Source organism: Scaptodrosophila lebanonensis, unplaced genomic scaffold (assembly GCF_003285725.1).
Source record: "Scaptodrosophila lebanonensis strain 11010-0011.00,11010-0021.00 unplaced genomic scaffold, SlebRS2 tig00000043-arrow-pilon, whole genome shotgun sequence".
In the NCBI taxonomy this organism is placed as follows: Eukaryota; Metazoa; Arthropoda; class Insecta; order Diptera; family Drosophilidae; genus Scaptodrosophila; species Scaptodrosophila lebanonensis.
The window spans coordinates 7,777,188-7,798,184 of NW_022060545.1; the positions used below are offsets into that span (position 1 = coordinate 7,777,188).

The 20,997-nt window shown below is 39.3% G+C and overlaps 2 protein-coding genes across 4 annotated transcripts in view; both read right to left on the minus strand.

Annotated features, from left to right (window-relative positions):
- Positions 1–6,853, minus strand: part of LOC115622684 (calcium uniporter protein, mitochondrial) — a 70,402-nt gene extending 63,549 nt beyond the window's left edge. The window contains exons 1-2 of one of the 3 annotated variants that reach the window (XM_030516708.1): positions 6,603–6,853; positions 5,634–5,924 (exon numbers count right to left, since the gene is read on the minus strand). In XM_030516708.1, the coding sequence (XP_030372568.1) occupies positions 5,634–5,741 (108 nt within the window). In that variant the 5' untranslated portion in view covers positions 5,742–5,924; positions 6,603–6,853. Of the gene's footprint in view, positions 1–5,633; positions 6,462–6,602 lie in introns of those variants that run through there. The other 2 variants (XM_030516707.1, XM_030516709.1) reach the window with 2 other exon arrangements.
- A 656-nt stretch (positions 6,854–7,509) lies between these two features.
- LOC115622911 (bifunctional heparan sulfate N-deacetylase/N-sulfotransferase) overlaps positions 7,510–20,997 on the minus strand; it is a 34,998-nt gene continuing 21,510 nt past the window's right edge. Inside the window, exons 3-5 of the mRNA XM_030517034.1 lie at positions 13,745–15,629; positions 11,011–11,363; positions 7,510–8,834 (exon numbers count right to left, since the gene is read on the minus strand). Coding sequence (XP_030372894.1) covers positions 8,732–8,834; positions 11,011–11,363; positions 13,745–15,629 — 2,341 coding nt within the window. The 3' untranslated portion in view covers positions 7,510–8,731. The remainder of the gene's footprint in view (positions 8,835–11,010; positions 11,364–13,744; positions 15,630–20,997) is intronic.

Here is a 20,997-nt window from a genome sequence, read left to right on the forward strand (position 1 = left end):
CCACCAATTTCCCACCTTTTCATTAGAAATAAATCCTTTTATACACATAAATCAAAAATAAAACGCACAATTATAATAGTATAGTATATTGCATGTATATTAGAAGCTTCGCAAAGCCTACGTTGTTTATTGTCGTGCATCTATTTGCATAAATGTCTCGCAGCATTGTGTATGCTGCCCTTTGGCTTTCAGCACACATATGTACCTACAAATGCATCTACATATATGTATATGTATGTAGGTATTTGCGCGCCACACACAAACAGTTGCATATATGTATACACAGGTTCAAACATCAAAACAATCGTCGTTGTAGTTTTTTAATCAAATATCAATTGGACACTTTTTCCTGTCGATTGCACATGCAAAATGTATGTGTGTGGCTAAAATAATTGTTCACAGAGGTCGCCCGGCAACGCGAGGGGCACGAAAATCAGCGCAGGTGGCATGCAGGAGCAGCACAAGCAACCACAAACGACACGCCTAGTACGCCCCATGAGCCACCTTTCACTATAATGGAAACCCCATGGCATATACATGTGTAAGAACTAGTAACGCCACACGCGAATCAGCGTAACCGACTATAGAACACCCTGTAGTCCCACGACAAAGCACCCAGTCTGGCATCATTAACAGTACATATTTAGTTTTTAAATTTCTGTAGTTCCTCAAAGAACTCACATCCATACATCGGTCATTAAAACATTTATTTTGAGAGCCTAAATTGTTTACATGTTTAAGCGTTTTTAAAAAATATGTTTTTTTTTTGCACTATACTCATTACAAGCTTTGGTTATCCGCTAATATACTCTTTACAGGCAATTGCAGAGTATGTTTGTATGTGTACACAAACATAAATATGCTCATGGATATACATATGTACATATGTATTTATAAATAAAGCAGAAACTCCAACTACGCTCACAATGCAAAAAATCAAACCAAAACAAGGTCCCATTCATTGAGACGCGCCCGAGCTCCAAAAAGCTGAGCTGAATAGTTTGTGGAAATGGTTAGCTGGTGAGCAAGTGGTAAGGGGGGAGGAAACGCAAGAGGCGGGTCTATATGAGCACTGTGCACACATTTTCTGTGTTTCGAGGCAGACCGAATGGCGCCAATAAAACTTTTTTCATGCTATTCGAACGCAAATGGAAAAGGCAGCTCCATAGAACAACAACAAAAATAAAACAAAAACAAAAGAGCAGCGTCGAAGAGCAACTTTGGTCGGCGCGTCCGGCGTTTCATTTTTGCAACTATAGCCTCAAAAATGAGCAAAACAAACTCGTCGGCCGGGCCGGAGAGTTGAGGTCAGCAGGAGAAATGAAGTTGGGGGCCCAAAAGTGGAGCAGAAACGTGCGCACAAAATTTATGGCAGGCTAAAGCTCATCTAAGATGTGTTCTCCCTTGACTTTAGCCGCAATTTTGCCAACTTTAGATACATGGGTGTGTACGTGTGTAGTGTTTGTGTGTGTGTGTTAGTGTTAGTGTTAGGGTGCAAGAGCCTATCAATTTAGTTGTATGTTGACTTTAATCAGCATTACAAGAGCGGAAGCCAAAGTAAATGTGAATTAAGCGACACAAAAAGTGCGCCAACAGTTACACAAACACAGGGAAAAAATGTAGCTGTAAGGTTATCATCGCAGCTAAATACCCTTTACTGTGCCTTACCACATTCTACTGCATCCTTATATTATGTTCGAAATATTTAATCTTTTATAAAAAACGTTTTTTCTTAGACACAAGTCTTCCTAAATCCAATCGTCTCTATGATAGTTTTATTATATATACTGATTTCTACTTAATAGTGGTTTTTCTGTAACTAATTTTGATAAGAAATCGAAATCTAGTTAAATAAAATTCATTAAAAATAACACTAAAGGTAAGGTTTCAATAATTTCAAAGAAACACATTTAAAATTAAATCAAAATAATAATTGTGGAAAGCAAAAGAATGTAACACCAAATAAAACACTGACGGTGTGGCAGAATCGTAACAAATGTGTTATTCACTTGATCGTGGACTAAATTTATCGCTGCTCGCAGACAACAGACTTGCATTACAAACTAGAGAGTATTTACCGTTACAGTAGTGAGAGACTGCGGCATGAGAGAGCCAACAGTGCTACCATATGGGTGAGGCCGCAGGCCTGCCACATAATAAAATCAGTCTTGAGTTAATTTCTTATCAAAATCAGAATGCCAAGAATATGAAAAAGGGATCTTCGTAGAAACAGTGACTGATAACATGTGATCTATAATTGTTTCTTATGAGTGTTACAAGCTTACCCACCAAAACACTATACCCTTACAATGTTCAACCCCATGAATTAAACAACAACCTGCTTTAATGCAAATAATGCCGTTATGGTATCTCTCGTGAGTGTCAAATGACGTCGACACAATGACTCTCAGTCATACCGGCGCCTCCCCAACCTTAAAGCTGCGCTGACAAAAACTTTTTTCCGGCCTGACACTTTGTTGTTCGTGCGAGCGTTTTTTTTTTGTTTTTTTTTTGTTTTTTTTTTTTTTTGTTTTGTTTGTTTGCGCACCACTCTCAATCCAAACACAAATATACAAACACAAATAAAGGCGAAACCCCACACCACCGGCTTGCGCCATAAAGCAATAATTTAAATCATTTCGTATGCAAATCACATTTGAAATAACAAGACATGTTATGGGCAAACGATTCCTTTCCTTTCGCTTTTCCCCACTCCTTGCCACTGCTGTTCTGCGTTTTCCGTTTAAATGTCTCACCTGAGACAGAATTTTGGCTTAATCGCTGAAACTGAAATTGACGTGTGCGCCGATGCGATAAACAAGTCACATGGTACACGCATAATGCCAAAAAGTTCAGAATGCAAACTCGAAACGGGTCAGAAGCGCGCGACCGGCTTGTGCGTTGTTCGGTCAATGCTCTGAAATCGAAGTTAAAGGCAAAGAAACAATCAATATCCGTTATACAAACATACACACGTGTTGTCTAAAATAACATATAGAATATAGGAATAGCTTTTTAAATACCTATATATTCTATTATGCATTCGTAGTGGGGTGTGGGCTAACACTGTTCATTTAAATACCGAAATAATAAAATGGAGGTTAGGGATTTTATTGCAAATTTAACAAAAATTCTAAAAACATATCAATAAAGACTCCCAATTACTTGTATGTTATTTGCTAAGTATCATCGATTCAATATGTTCTATGACTATATGTTACAGCAAATATTGAATGTAGTCTTAGAGATAAGTAATACTTTATACCGTATTGCTGCGTTTCTTTTAATATTAAATTTTGTTTTATAATGTTTTAAGATTTTGTTTGTTGTAAAAATTGGCAATATGCTTTTCTACAGATTCTCGCATAAATAAATAAAGAATATAGTTTAGAATCGAATATGAGTTAATTTTCAGGAATTTGGAATAAATTCCAATTGTTGAGAACATTCAACATAAGTATGTACATACTTACAAGTATATAGTATGTAAATGTGCATGTTTTATTTATCCAGAAAAAAAGGACCCCACTCATAAATGTCAGAAAATAAAAGAATAGAAATGAGGAAAAATGTGCTAGGCCGAAAACAAAAGTACGATAATTAAGATACCATAGACAGCAATGCTCTTAAAAAATTGTTGATTAAACCTTACCAGTTGTGATACATGCATTATGTATGTATGTACATACTTGAACTATGTATGTATGTATGTATTCCGAAACATCGGACCGACAGTCCCCTATCATTTGAGGTATGCTGATACAGTATATTTGACAGTCGGGCTAGCCCCACTATAACCCAGTTGTGGTAGGCTAAGCTCTCGGCATAAGTGAGTAGATAACGAAGCCATCTGATTTAATATTTATTTGTACACAGTATATAGTCTATATGTAGATAGGGGCTGTATGTTATCTCTGTTCGTTAAAGCCCTACAATTCCGCAGTTTGACGGTCACTGCACTTGTTCTCTGACACTTAAATGGTTGGCACGATAATAAACAATGCTCCCCACCTCATCGCTTCATCAAAATGTCGCTCATTGGACCTTCTGCTAAGCAATTCTGACAGCTGTTTTTTTGTTTGGTGCTGTGTTTTGGCAGAAGAGGCGCGCAGGTGCCAAGTTCAACAACAAGTTAAACACACAGACAGATATGGAGAGAGCGCATCACGCGCTCAGCAACAATAACTTCAAACGAAGTTTTATGCGTCAACAATTTGGTGTTGCCGATTGTTGGCTGTAAATAAACGCTAGATAAGCAATTGAAAATTATAATGCGGTAAAGAAGAGAATTTTGCATTGTTATCCCTCCTATAAATAATCTGACCTGCCCCGTTCCGAGTTTGCTTTGTTTTCGTTTGTAAGAGTATTTACGCTTTTAGCTTTAGTTATATACAAGTATGTTAGATAGTTATATGACTTGAGGAGTCTAAAATCACGACATTTGTATTTATTACTTCTACATGATATAGTGGTACTTTAATCTTAAAAATAAAACTAATTTTTAAAAATGTGTAAATTACCAATTTCATATTTTTTGGTTTTTTGATTTGAGTTATACATTTTAAACCTCCATAACTGGCGTTAAAATAGCTAAATTGGCAACACTGCAAAAATTGAAGAGAGTAGTGGAAGCAAAAGTAGAGAGAGTAATAAGAGAGAGAGGGAGAGAGTTGCGAAAGTTGCTTCAAGCCGCTGCTGATGCTGCTGCCAGGTCGTCTGGGCTTTGGGAATGTGCAAAAAATAAACAACAATAAACAAAAAACTACAGCTTTAAAGCCGCGCGAGCCCGCCTTTTGAATATACATACATACATATGTACTGTATACTGTAAAAATCAAATGTCAAATTTTGTAAAGATATATTAATGAACAAAAATATGTACTCTACTTGTCGATCTATCTTATGATAATATATTATCGGTGTTGATACAGACGAACAGGTCTATGCCAACACACTAATCTACAAATGTACATATATACATACATGTACATATTTACCTTCTAACAAGAGATTTGCTACGCTTCCTTCTGTCTTTTACATACATTTCGCGATTTGGCTTTCTAGTATACCCTTTCAAGAGAAGCAAAAGCAAAACAGCGTAAATAAAGAAACTTGGCAGCAAATACAACATACTAGAACATATTTGCGTTAGCACTTCTGTATGTATTGTATACTTGTATACAAATGAATATATGTATGTATTTGTTTGTTCGCATGTGCATACGTATATATGTATGTACAATTATATATTTATCTGCTACATTTCGATTTTGCGTTTGGTGTGCACATAAATTTTAATAATTTAAAAAATGTGCCCACACACCACACCAACAAAAATACATATGTATATATGGATGTATGTTTCAAACAAGCAAACAAACATACGGGCCGACGTCAGCACACGCATGTTTACACACACATATGTACATATGTATATGTATATAATAAATTCAGTGAGTTATTTTGAATCAAAAGAACTCAAACGAAAGTAAAACAAGTGTATATTTTTATAAATTTCTCTATATAGAGAGGCCAACGCTGACAGCTGCAGCCCGTTCGCTCGCCCTGCTGCTCCCCTGGAGTGTGGTCCCCAACCCCTCAGCCAAATTGTTTTTTTTTTTTGATAGACTTACCAGCGCGAAGGTCGTGACCGGTGTTAGGCGCATGCCACAAAGTCCAAATTGTGGGCGACTCGTGCAATGCAGGAGCATACGGAAACTGCTTACAACAACATTTGGCATGTTGCTGTTGTTGTTCTTGTTGTTGTTGTTGGTGGGTGGATTTGTTGGTTGGTTGGTAGCCGGTTGTTTCGTTTTTGGCTTAAACTGTTGCTGCTTCTTCGCACAGCTTACACACACGCATACGCACACACACACAGACGAACAAAGGAACTTTCGCACTTCCTGCGGCCACTTGCCACGCCTCTAAACATGCCACAATAAACGCGGGTTAACAACAATAACAACAACGACTATGCGGTATGACTCAAAAGCGTAAACAACATGTGTCTCTTGTAATGAGTAAGTTCTCTAGAGAGAATTATTGCTCTTGCTGTTGCTGTTGTTGGTGTTGTTGTTGTTTTGGCTGTTGCTATCGTTGTTGTAGTTGTATGTATGAACTTTTTGTTTAGCTAACTGATAATGCTAATTAAAGTGTCTAGGCCGTCAAAATAAAGCACGCAATTTTGTTAAATTAAACAAATGAGTCTTAAAGCTGGGCGGCCTTTGCTCTAATTTTCACCTTAAATTTTGAAATTCAACAACAAAAACACACATATGTATGTATATGTATACTGTTCCTGGTTGAGGTAAGAATTGTGTGGCTTAAATGTAGTTGGCGGTTAATTTTGAATTTTAAAACAATGGTCCACGAATTAGATCAAATTTAAAATGATAAAATAAAAAGAAAGAGTTGACGTTCAATTTAAACAACTTCAATGCAAACTTGTTAAACAGAACTTTTTCTCTCTCTCCCATGTGCCCAGAAAATGCAACAGCGACTGTGAACGGCAACAACAATAGCAACAACAACAAAGGCGGCGCCAAAAGGGAAGATGAGACACACAACACGCAAAACTACAAAGCAAAAAACAAAGTAATTACCGGTTTCTTTATTTATTCTAAAGCTGCTGCGGTCGTTGATACACGACCCTCTTGTAAGAAAAACGAGCACTTATTTGGCATTAATTTTTTATTTATTTGTTACTATGCACTTTTATTTCACTACTTATAGATAAATTAAGCTTAGACCGCTGCCGCTGAATTCCAATTGGAATTTTACGGACGACGACGAAGTCACAAACACAGCAGCACTAGTAGCGGCTTCTTAGGTGGCAGTTTTGGCGACGAATCACTTAGTTGGTGACTCACCTTGCGGCTTTTTATTTGTTTTGTATATTTTTAAATATAATTGTATTATTTAAATATTTAATATTTAAAGCTTCATTAGTAGTTTATACAGCCGCACGCGAACCGCGCGTTCTAAAGTCAAGACATAAATACAGAGCATGAAAGCAAAGTGTAACCAAAATAGGACTATCAAAAAATACTTAGTGCCTGAAATACCAAAAATACTAGCAAACGCAATGCATCTCTTTTTAACTATGTGGCAGCGCTGCACTGGTACGGTTTATTCAAATTAGCGAGCATGTGCTTTCAAGCTGACTGCTACTATATTTGCGCACACAGGCTAAGGCTGGCAGCATTTGATAGTAAAACATCGTAAAAGCACATACTCGCACCATAGCAAGGACTCCAACCTTTCATATATAAGAACATACACCAGATGTTGAGTATATCGATATCGAGTCAACACTTATCGATATAATAAGAGATGGCGCGCCATCTAACAGTTGTTTTATTTTTAAAACTATACCGCTTTTGCAGAAATGTAGTTTTTCGGTTTTTTTGTGATTCACGTGAATTCGCGACCAGCGGAACATTTTACCTCCATTTTTGTCAGTTTAATTATTTGTTATGTTCCACTATAAAATCAGAAATACTCCCCTTGTTGTATTTGCAATAATTTTTCGCTTTTATTATTGTCGCTTTACGGATCTAAACTTGTTCTATTCTATGCATATATCAACTATACAATATATATCTACTATATATCTATATATTAATATGTAGAGCTTTGCTTAGTGCTTTAACATACAACTAGAATTTTGCTGAGTTTTTCAAGCAGCTTCCGTGCTCCGATTGAAGCTAGTCGTTGAAGAGGCCCAGTGCTGCGCTTTTTCCTTCCTGTGTATTTTACTGTGACTTTTACAAGGTTTACAATGTAACTTTTCTATACACTTATAGACTAAAGCAGCCTTAATTATAATGCAGCGCACTTGGCGCGTTCGCAAAGCAATTTGTTGCATATTTTTTTTTTTTTTTTGCCTTTTTTTTCGCTAAGTTTACAAGTTTGGCGTTATGTTTCAATGTTCTCATGAATTTAAAAACTAAAATATGTTGCTGACTACCTGCAGGTGAGGCGGTTTGTCAATCTTTAACTCTGAGGTTGTTAGTCTTTTCGGAATTATGCAGAAATTAAAATCAAATACAATTGTGAGGTAATCAGAACAGAATAAAATGCCGTTACGACAGACAGTGGCAACTTAATTAGTTTTATTGCTATTCTTTCATTAAATTGGCGAACATGGCAAACGACAGGCCCAGAGTTTTAGGAGGCTTTCGAACAGTACTAACAACGCGCCAACACATTTATTTACTTATGCTATACATAATTATGTATTGTTAATTTTTAGCATACAAAATTCATCACATAGCCTATTTACACAACATTTACACAAACGCACACCCAACTATGTATACACTTAGTTCTAATTGTATTCATACACGCATTCACGTACACGTACACGTACACATACACATTCGCCTGCCACTGACAACTGCAACGACATTAATTAGCGTGCAACAAACGGACGGCGCAAACAAAAAGATTTATGCTTAAATACAACAGCTAATTATATTCCATAATTTTGTTGTCAGTTGTCGGTATTGCTGCTGTTGTTGTTGCTGCTGTGTCGCCGCCGTCTCTGCCAATTGGCGCCGCCTGCCACTCCATCTCCTCCACCGGCATGGCCCACCTGATTGTCCTCGACATCGGGCCATTGCATATTTTCTGGCTGCTGCACCATGTAGAGCCAATGCATTTGTTTCCTGAGTTTTGCGCGCAATTTGCGATATTTATTGCCGCCATTGCCGCTGCCAAACAGTTGCTATCACGTGCCCGTCGATAAATCATCCTTGAGCCATTGTGGTATGGGACGCGATCCCAGCTTTTTGAGCAGCTTTACCAGCGCCGTATTGTGATTCAAATAGTATCTGCAAAAATAAAAATAGAACGGATGTGTCATTATTAGAAACCTTTGCCAAATCCACCAAAAGTCACAGCTAAACCGTCGCACAAATTGTCACAAAATGCGCGCCATTCGTTGTTGACAGCTGCGGGAAAATGGCGTCGCCGCGCCCAATCAGTTAGCCCAGGACCAGGACCAGGCCCAGCACCAAGAGGACGAACAGCAAAGTGCACTTGCAGCAGCCGCAAAACATCGCTCAGTCCTAGGGAGAGAAGTACCGCCCGCCCCCCACTCACTCACTCCTTCGCACACACACACACACACACACACATATGTTCATTAATCCCTCACTCAAAGCGACTTAAAGCCACCGCAGTCCCAAAACGCCCATCCACACCAAACCAATAAAGCGACGGCATACAGTGGTTACCCATTTTATTTGAAGTGCTTTAAAGTGTTTTGGAAAATTTGGAAAGTGCAAACCGCATGTGGAAATTCCTAATTGACGACTTAATGGGTTTATTTATAACACAAGAGTTGGAAATATATTGTACATAAAAAGTGCTTATATTGATTGTTTCCCAGCAGTCCTGCCAAAGCCATGTATCCAATACTATGCCCCTACTCTGACTTTTTGGACCAGTGTGCCAGCAACAGCCAAGCACAGAAGAAATAAAGAGAAAACTGTAAAAACGAAAGCTATTTAAATAGAGCTTTACACACGCGGTTTATACGTACTTCTCTACCGTTCTTCCAAATGGGTTAATCTACTTTCTATTTCTTTGCATGGTTTATTTTTTTTTTTTTTTGCTGCAGAATATTTCACAAGCTCTATTGTATAGTTTGGGAGCATTATTAACGAAATAATAAACTCATGATGTCTGGAATACTATATGATGATGCTTTTAGAGTGACCGACATTTTCCCATGTTTTTCTCGACTTGAAAAATATATTTTATTTTAAAGAAACTGTAGCATACTTGTATTTTTAAACTACTTAGAAAGAGCAATAATTATAGATCTGAGTTTCATCCCAGAAAAATTCTCTGCTTTTAAAAAAAAAAAAGATATAATTAAAATGTTGTCATGTTAAAGCTGCAAACACAGCACTCATCATACAAAAGAACGGTTACTCATATAATGCTAAAACAGGGGGTTTTAGAAAGCGTCCACTAATTTCATTTTAAGCTTGAAGTTCAATTTTTAAAGTTTCCTACTTTGATTCTGTAGTTAATTTCTGGTTCAAAGGTTGAGGTATGAAATATCTTTTTTATATTAAATTAAATATATTATATATACAATATATTCGATATATATTCGATATATTCGTAGCACGAGTAAATTGTAGAAAGACCTGATTACCGTAAATTTATAGGTTGCCTTCAAAATTTAGGGAACTTTTAAAGAAACTCTATCTAAATGGAAATGTATCACAATCTAATATCTAATTCATATAGTCTTCCAAAATATTTAAATTTATTCATTACTTCATCAAATCTATATTCCAAAAACATTTCAATCAGTTAATAATATAACTATATCAAAAAAAAAGAAAAAGATTTCATTAGAAGTCAAAAAGGCGCTTTTGGTATATGTTCTCAAGAGTCTTATATTAAAATATCTCTTGATTCCCGGTAACGACGATGCATTTGAAAAATGTGAGACTTAAAAGTCTAAGCACTCATTTTGTTAGGTTAAGGTTTTGTCTTATTGGCATTATTATCATTTTGGAAGTGAAAACACAATTAGTACCAGAATAACAACTGAGGCACTGCTGTTTCTATTCGCCTGTATATAACTTTCAAAACGACTCTCTATCTAGTTAAGAGTGCCTTATTCTGTAATACAAAGGAAGATGTCGCTAAAAAGTATGCTACATTTTTGCAAACAACAAATATCTCTCCTCGAAAATGTACTGGATTGCAACGAAAATATAAAGAATACCCTTTATTGGGTGCCTCGCTGCTCTTTGTCGCCCGTTTTCCTGTAATACTTGTAGTCCTGCTTTATGGAAAGGCTATTGTATTCCACTCGCATCAAAACGCTGCATATTGAAGTCGTTCTGCTAGCATCTGTATTTGAATAGCATTGTAGGACCACTGTGCGACAACCCTTTTTTTTTTGTTGGCCCCCGCCCATTTGGATATTTTATGTGCGGGTGTGGGTGTGGGTGTTTGGGGCATGTGGAGCGTGTTACTCACCGCTGCAACAGCTTGGCGCTGCGTTCATCCATGGCCGCATATTGTCGTCCCTTCGACTTGCCCAAGCATTTATTGCGCTTCTCGCTGACAGCCTGACAGAAGAAGCCCTTTTTCACATCGTAGCGCAGGTGATTTGAATAATCGAAAACCGGTTGGATTTTCAGGAAGCGCTGCAGCTCGTTCATCACATCGATGGGATTGAGGCGCAACTGTTCGCCATCGATGATGTGCAGTTGTTGGGCGGCATAGTAGGCCAGCCAGTGTTCCAGGTGTTGGGCATATTTGCCCGGATTAAGGCAGCGATTGCGCAAATCCTTGAGTGCTTTCGGTGCCGAATCGGTTGCGGTTATGACCTGCACAAAAATAAAGTAGAACATAAAATACCAGAGTGAGTATAGGAGAGGAGACAGAGTAGCAGGAGGATAAGAAGTGGCTCGTCGTAAAGGCTAAAATAAATACTGTCGAATTTCGAATTGTGCGAAAAATGCTGAGTGGCCGAAGATACGAGTATGAGTGAGTGAGTGAGTGTGTGCGTCTGTTTCTGACACGAACGAAGAATCCACTGTCCACTGTCCCTTCCTAAAAGATGCTTGAAAACTTCTGAGTGCCCGACCGGGTTCAAACGCATGTCATAAACGTGTTGCCCAGTCAGCCGACTGCAGCATTGCCGTTGTAGAACTTTCGACACTTGGTCGAGCAAACAAGCACAAGGAGCAGCATTTGGAACTTTAATCGACCCACTAACACATGTTGACTTTGCTGGCAAGGCTTCAAGCTGCAAGTTGCTTGCCGAGCCCAGTCCAGTCCAGTCCAGACCAGACCAGACCCAAACACCATCGTCATCATCAGGTGCAAATAAATATGCTCCGAGTGGAATTAAGTTGAAATGTGTCAAAGCAATCTGTTTTCTGTGCGAGTGTGTGTGTGTGTGGCACGTGCCACAATACGATTGAGTGCAGCAGAGGAGGACTTGGCCACAAATCGAAAAATGATGCCAATGCAACGAGGAATTCTGGCAACGACTGCTGCTCTTCCTACTGCCTCTGCCCCTGCCCCTGTCACTGCTGCAGTGCCTCAAATTAAAAGTGGGCGGGTTTCGGGACACAGCACACATACTCGCACACAGTCATTCAAAATTGAATAGAAAAGCCATTTTGTGGTGCCAAATGAAATTCGTTTTTAAAGTTGGTCGGTCCATACGATACGGAAGGACATTGTTTGTTGCCAGCCCGACACTTTGCTGTGCAAAGCTGCCAACTGGGAGCATACAGGCACAGTATTGACGAGCAGATTGAATCAGACCGAGTCGGGTCAGACCAGACCGGGCCGAACCGGACTGGGTTTGTTTTGCATAAACTTTGCAAGTTTAGTTATGCAGTCAACGACGGAAATAGCGAATTGGACGGACAAATACGAGCAGAGTGTTGGGCATGCAGCCAGCAGTCAGGCATCCAAGCATCTAGGCATCTGGACAGCAGCAACAAATGAGTTAGAACATTAAAATCAGCTTATCTGACTACTCGTACGTAAAGCACAAAAGTTGGTAAGAGCATAAGAGCCCCTATCAGGATATGCAGGCCATTCGGTTCTGTTACGCGCTTAATTAAAGACCACACAAATGGGGAAACAAACAACTACGTAAAACCAGAAGCGATTACTTTGAATACATTTCAGTAAATCAGGAGGGTCGAGTGTGCATTTAGACATAAAAACTAGACGAGCCTGAAATTATTCACTTTAGTGCCAAACAACAACCTGCTGTTATGGAAAACAGGTAGAGGAAATAGACAGACACTTAAGAGTGCTAGTTTGTATAGAATACTAGAGAACTATTAAAGCTGTCATAGCTAGACTGTATCAAAATTCTTCAACTCAGCATGGCATAAGAGATCCAAGGAATTGAGAAGGGTTTACCTTTCCTTCCAGACCTGAACGACCCACTGCATACTCTCTAAAGCATAATATCTCTTGCTCCCTCGCTGGCACTTCGCAGATTTAATAATAAGCCAAGGAATTCATAGGAATTTGTACAAGGAGTCTTACAAGGCCCCCAGAATCCTACTTGGTGCCTCCCGGTTTGAAATAAAAACATTTTATAAACGAAATCGAGAAAGCTTGTAAAATTGGACGTTTCAGTAAATACAAAGTAAAGATCTTGCCTGAGAAGGGACTTAGTTGAAGAGCGTTAAGAGTACAAGTATGATGGTGAGCCGATACTTTATTTTATTCAAAGGTCAAGAAGGTTGAAGCATCGTTATTGACTCGCACCCAACTCTGACGTTGGTTCAAAAATATGGTTTCAAATATTTTTGCTCTGCTTTATTTACACTGAGAGCCTCCACAGATTTGGGGGATGGCCGCAAACCGAGAATTACGGCATATAACTATCTGCCCCCGCCTCGACCCTTCACTGAACCCTAAACCTCTTCACCGAAGGCACACAAGTAGATAAAGCGACAGGGTACTGAGACATACGTAGAATATAAGAGGAATACTCCCTGCCAGACCTTTACGAAGGCTCAAACGGTTAGGGTCTGCCAAGACGGCAAGCTACCACTTGCTTATACAAATGTCGCGTGAAAGTACTCGAGGTTGTTTTTTTTTTCCACTCTTATATCTTTATTTAAAATCTGTCCTATACTGAGAAACGCATTTGAAATTCGACAATCTTCCAAAAAACTAAAGAGCCACACTTGGACGATCTGCTGAAAAAAGAGAGAGCACCTCCACTCACCTGATAGAAACTATAGTTGTTTGCTATTACATCGCCATGTGCGCGCTGGTGCTGGTACCAGGAGTAAGCCCGCTTAGCCGGCGATATCAGGATCGTAACAATTTTGGCGCGTGGCAGCAACGCATGCGCCCGCTTCGGCACCGCTTCGCCATCGAAGTAGGTCGCACTCTTCTCGAACATGTAGCGCGGCGAGTTCAGTGTTGTAGGCATGGGCGAACTAGTGTTGGGCAATGTTTCCGATGGAAAGAAGTCCATGTACCAGTCTAGGCCGCGATAATAGTTGTTGCCATTGAAGAATTGCACCTCTTCGTAGGTGTCCGGACTGGCGATGTTGCTCGCAATGCTCGAGTGCATGGAGAGGAATGTGTAGAGGGCTGTGGTGCCCGTCTTTTGGGGACCAATAACCAGAAACTTGGGCAGCGAATCACAGTTCTTGGTCTTGGACCAGATCTTCTTGTGGCGCACATCATCGCAGGGATTACCCCAGACGGGATCAACCTCCTCGGGATGCAGCTGGAAGTACATCTCGGCCAGCTGTATGGGCGGTGCGGATGCCAACTTAAGGTTCGTCCAGCACTGTAGGAACTTAATGACGGACTGGAATGTGTACAGCGCCAGTCGATCGGAGCCGTAATTGGACATGTGCGTCATGAAAATGTTGATGGGATTATAGACAATGGTCTGGAACAGCTCGCCACCTTGTATGGACTCATCTAGCTTGTCCCGTCCGCCGGGATAGCGATCTATGTACATGGTGTGGGTGAAGAGCCCGCAGGTCTGACGAGGCAGCACCATTATGTTGCGATGAATGAAGCCCCGACGCAGTCGTGCTGGTCGCAGATGCGGATACTCCTCCGTGGAGGTGACTTTCACATTCCACACACGCTTCCACGCCATATAGAGTAGCTCATGGGCCGGATAGACGCCCGAGTGGTGCGGCGATATGGAATAGCCCGAGTCCGTGGGTATATTATGGTCCTTGGCAAAAGCATAGTTCAACTGCATCTCCGCCATGAGCAGGGTGAGATTGTCATAGAGATGGGGTTGCTGATGCTTCCACATATGAGAGAACCAATTGAACTCGTGGACGTTCTGCAGCAGGAAATCGTCGCCTAAGTTCTCCTCACGTGTACCATGATGATAGTACTTGCCGGAGAAGCCCAGATTGAAGCGAAAACCGGGCACCATGCCGCCAATGATCTTCTGGGTTGCAACCAGAGCCCGCACATCGTCCGGTCGCAGACGAGTGCCCTTCTCACCCACAAATATGTCGTCGATATCTACAAGTATCATGCGATCCAGGCTCAAGCTTAGCTGGCCATGACTCAGATACGAGAGCGCATCGAGGAAGACTAGACGATGCAGCCAGAAGCGCAAACTGCTGCCAAAGAGCACACGTTGTATGCCATCGAACTGTCCACGATCCTGCAGCACCGTTGTTAAGGGCAGCTGCACCAGACCCACACTATCCGCCGGATACTCCTGTGTGTTGCGCTGCGCCCACTCCACCGGCTCGTACGTGCTGTGATTATGCTGGAAGACCGCCCAGTCATCGCCGGGCAAGGCTCCCCACGCCGTCTCGCCGGCTCGCGTCAAACGCAGCACCGACGAAGCGGGATTCAGGCTCGCATCTCGCAGTCGCAGATTTGTGTGCACAAATAGTGGAAAATCACGCAGTTGTGCACCCACAAGCGTCTCCTCGCTGGGACTCACAAAGCCCACAATGCCCACCGAGTACTCCCGACAATATTTGTCCAGGAGCTCGCGATTCCACTTGTCCATGTTGAGGTACTTGTCCAGATTCTCGAAAACTATGACGCCATAGCGGCCCTTGTCGAGATTTGTCAGCACCGGAAGACTTTTCCCCGCAACTTCCGTTTTGTATCTGCAAAAATAAGAAGAAGATAAAGAATTTAGGCATGTTATTATTTTCTTGATAAAATGTATATTAATCATCAAATTATACCTCTAATATTATAGTTATTATAGGATAACTCGTTGATAAAGCTTAATAAAGCTCAATATTCCAGATACTCTGTAACAAGCCGCTAATAATTAATAATTCTTAAGCCAAACAATCCTTGCTCTTTGTAAGCCAATTCAATAAACAAGCCTTTATATATTTTAGAAATATAGAGCAGAAAAGTATTGCAAGTCTAACTAAAAAGCCGAAATAATTTATGATTGATGATGTACGACGGGCTAAAACTTATTGGGTTACACAAACAAGAAATCTTTGTTCCGCGTAGAATCATATTGTTGGGTATCCCTTTTAAGACAGATTAAGAAAGAAATGTATAGTCAACATCTTAAGAACGATGCGTGAACAATTTGTGCAGAAACAGTGAAGAGGAGGGGGAAACTATTTCTATTCCTTCCTTTATAAAAATCATGCCAAAGTTTCTAATTTTTGCACAGGCCCGGCCAGTAGTCAGGTCAAAAAATTATAGGGTCCAAAAGGACCAAAAATTATCTACAAATTTAAGACACAGTACCTTAAATGTGAGCAGAAAAGAATGACCTAAAATTTAGGACACATTACTTCACATTTTTAGAGACTTCTGGAAAAAATTGATTAATTTTTAGTCATGGCCGTTTAAAGTTGAAGTGATGCCAAGTTGATCCGGAGAGGACGATGCTGTTTAGAGCTCTGTGGTACCACAATAATCCTATATTTGTACGAAATGTGTCTATTTAAAAGAACAGCAGCACCATTACTTTAGAACCTAATATGGCTTCCTTTTAGGATTCAATAAAACTTTACCAATTTCTAATTTGTCAAACTTTTGACAATGTCTGTATTTAATGAACTTATCACATGCATATGTATAGTGTGTCATTTATAATCCTTGATTAAGCATCGGTTTGATCCTTGGGCATAATAAATGTTTGTTCAATTAACCACTTGCTTTGATTTTCATGTGTATTTGTATTTGTTTTGGCTTTGCTCCTTTATGTGATTCCTATTCATTTATTCATATTCACAGATTTTTCATATAAACGTTTCAATTCATTATCCTTTCGTGCGCAATTCACACAGTTTTAAATTGGAAAAGCCTCAGCAATAATTGTATTGCATATTTTGTGCAAATATTCGCTGACGCATTCAAGTATAGTGAGTGCAAAACCAAATACACACAGTATGTGTATGTATATAAATTAAATCAATGTAATGTTTTTATTTGGAATCCGCACACACACACACACATATGCATGCACAGATAGAGATAGACTGAAAATTCTGACTGCGCTTAACCCTAAGCCTTGTCTTTTCCTCTTGCCTCTTCCTCTCTCCTATTTCATGGCATTATCCCAACCAAAATCCAAAGTGCCATGAACGTTGCGTCTGCGTAAATATTTTGCATAAATATTGAAATATTTTCAGTGATATGGAATTTCCAATTGATTGAATTTATGTGCATATGTGTGTGTCAGTGTGTGGCAAACTGCCAGTCGAGAACACTGACTGTCATTCCAACTATCTGTTCTCTAACTCCACCATCCGTCCATCGTTCCGTGTGGTGTGTCCATCTATAGACCATAAATAGTATGTCCATTCCTGTTAGGTCTACCTGGATCAACAATAGTGACTCGACTACGTGACATGGCGACTGAATTTGGTCATTTAGCGGCATTAAAGCGTCTCAACACAAACAATGGTCGAGGTCGAACCACTCTGGCACCTGTTTCAAATGCGTTTCCATGCCCAACAATGAGAAGAAGAAAAAAACCCACAATAGGTAGGTAAACCAATGTAAGAGTTTGTTTTTCTTTCACAATTTTTGGTTCGTTTTTGTTGCAATCGCTGAAGCATATTAAAAATATTTTCCAATGCTGAACAACATCAAAAGTCATAAAGCAAAACACTTTATATACACAACGTATCGTATGGATGCAATGGGCGTGGCATTATTGATAGTTTCAGCCCAAAATGCTGGCAGAAAAAACACACACATACATGTGCAATGACTTGTTGTCAGCTCTACTAAGGAGAAAGGGGGCAGAGGGCAGGGGCTAAGGGGAGGCCAACACACACACACACACACACACAAACAAAAAAAGGGCAACCACGAAAAAAGGTCGTTGCTGACATACTGCATGCATTGCATATTTTATGGCGCGTCAACACGAGACCATGTGTCACAATGCATGAAGAGCACAGTGGGCGAGATATCAAAAAATGTCCATCATAATATTGTTCAAGAAAAATGGTATGTAAATTACAATATTATTTTGGATTTTAAATTTACAAAATCTTGAATGCTAAAGGCGATTAATTAAATGTTAGGGATTGAAAATATATATTATACATGAAAGTTGATAGATAAATATACGAGTATAGTTAGATAGATATACAGAGATAAAGAGATGAATAGATACTAGATAGATAGTTAGATAGGTAGATAGAGGGGCCTTTAAATATAAATAATTATTATCATTATTACACACATTTATATTTATCTTTATAAGAAATCTTTTAGGATAAATATAAAAACAGCATAACAGAATGTTATGTTAAAATAAATCTAAATATTGAAGAGAATCACTAACTTTATATGTATAGGCTTGTAAAGTAGCTAAAGACGATTAAAAAGGGTATACAAGTATTAGGTTTGTGCAAAGTATGTAACATGCAGAAGGAAGCATCTCCGACCCCGTAAAGTAGAATAGATCTAGCAATGTCCGTCCGTCTGTCTGGATGAACGCAAGGATCTCAAAAACTATAAAAGCTGAAATAAGTTGGTTTCCAGATTCTTTTAGGTCTGAGAAAGGAATAGTTTATTTAATTTATTTTTTTTAATTCTCCCCCCAGAATTTTGTCAATACTGTCCACATTTCTACAGCTACATAAAGCAAACTTTGCACACGTAATCTATATGTTATATATATCTATATATTATTATTAGATATTATTTTAATTTCTTCTACTTAGGTCTGTTTTATGCCTTCCCTATGTCGACAGTCAATGTTTATTGACATACATATAAATAAATAAATAAAGAATAACAAAGTATTAAAAATAAATTGAATATGAGACAAATTTTTATAAAATAAATAAGCAAGGCCATCTCCAAAAAACCCTTTTTTGGGTGAGGCGGCTGTCAAATACAATAGGAACGCACTTAGGCCAATGCAGAGGCTCTTTGTCTCAAGCATATTACATAATATCAAAATCGATTCAGCAGGTTAAAAAAGTCTACAACTTTATGGTTGCCTTCCACTGTTCTGGGTATTAAAGGGGGTTGTAGTAGCGAATGCGAATGGTGTGTGTAGAGGGTGTTTCGGGGGTGTGGCGCCGGGCCCGCTTTATTCGATGGAGCAACAACAGGATATTGAAAAATCGCGCACACTTTCCCTGATGTTTGGTGTTGGGAGGTGAAAAACAAAGTATTTAACAATTTTTCATTGCATACTTTAAGGTGTCGCGAGTTGAAACCAAACGATGCAACGCCTTTCGGCCATTAATTAAAACGTTTTTATCTGCACACTGGCGGAAAATGTTTGTTTAATTAACTACGAAGGGCGCACACACAAGCTTAAACACACACACACACACACACTCACATACTGGCACGACTGTGTGTATGTTGATATTTGAAATTTAATTGCCGTGCTGGTTCATTTACAGGCCCGCAGCGGATTTGTTTTAAAAAGCCATTACCGGGGATTACTTGCAAGTAAATAAATGTTTTTTTTATTTTTATTTTTACACACTTATCGTGATGTTAGTGTGCATGAATATGTGCTACTCTCTCTTTGTGTATGTGTGTGTGAGTGTGTCTGTTGCTGTCTACGCGCGCACATTTGTTTGCATTTGTACGGGTGTTAAATTATCCTCAGGATAAACGTAAAAGTGCAAATGCCGACACACTCACAATGTTGTTGTTTTTGCTGTTGTTGCCACTGATGTAGCTGCTACTCGCATTGTTGTTGTAGTTTTTGTTGTTGCTTGCACTTGCAATTGGCAGTCGGCAGCAGCCTAGAGAGCGAGACGGAGAGACAGTCTGACAAAGTCGGCAAGTCGCTTATGCAACGCATTAAATGAGCTTAGATTTAGTTGACTCCGCTGCTACTTTTGCTTACTTTCTTGCCATCCTGCCAGCGTCCTCTACTGCTCTGCGCTCTACTTCACGTTGTTTTGTTATCCTCATCGTGTTGTCTGTTCCGTTGTAATTTCATTAGGACGCGCTTAACCCCCCTTCCATGTGTCTTCAGCAATGCTATTGTTGGCAACACCCAACACCCTCCCATCCCACCTCAGCGCTTGTTGATATTTGCGCACGGAAATTAAGCCGTGACGCGTTTTATTAAAGGCACTCTAATAGAAAAATCCACAATGTTTCGTTGGCGTCACACGCTTGCTAGTGCCTCGGTTGTTTGCACGCTTCTGTTTTAGTGTTGACATTACTGCCAGTGCTTTTCCTTCTCTCTCTCTCTTTGTAAGGATACGATTTACTCTACTGTGGTCATCGTCAAGCAAATGTCTGCGTGTTTGTCTTTTTATGCGATTGACACCCACAATGTCAACTTGTGGTTTCCTAACAAGCCAAGTAGAGAATACATATACGAGCATTAAATAGGTTCTGCAGCGCTCATATCTCCGAAAAGATCAGAGCAGCTCAAATCACAAAAGAAGCAGAACTAACCAGGAAGGGATGATGGAAGGATTAAGAGAGTGTCTGATTCTTGTTCTACACTGCAACCTAAAACTTAACTAAACTTAAAGTGTTTAAGAATCAGCGAATTCTTTCCACAATCATCTTTTTCAAGCAGATATATGCAAATTTACTTATTATTTATAAATAGAATTCTGCACATTAAAATTAACTTTTTTAAGCATTAGCACGATTTTCATTCTAATCACTTTTTTGTTTCTCTCTTCCAATGAGTACATAGATACAGTTTAATTGATTCATTGACGATTTTCAAAAAATTTACATTTGGTGACCCCTTTCTATTCGTGTAGGATTCCGTACCATAGTAGTATGTAGCTACTACCTTCTAGAATAGGAATGAATAATTTGTTTGTAAGGTAACGCACCTTATAGGTTTGAGTTAAGAATGAAAACTTCTCCATACTTCTATCACTGAATCTATTATAGGAAGTCATCTTGATTATGAAAATGACAGTATAAACACATTATTTTGATTTTGGATTAAACAAGCAATTCGACCATGTTTCTGGGCTTTCAAGTTTTTCTAAAATTTAATAATTGTCCAAGAACAGATCTCAAATGAAGACTGAAAATATA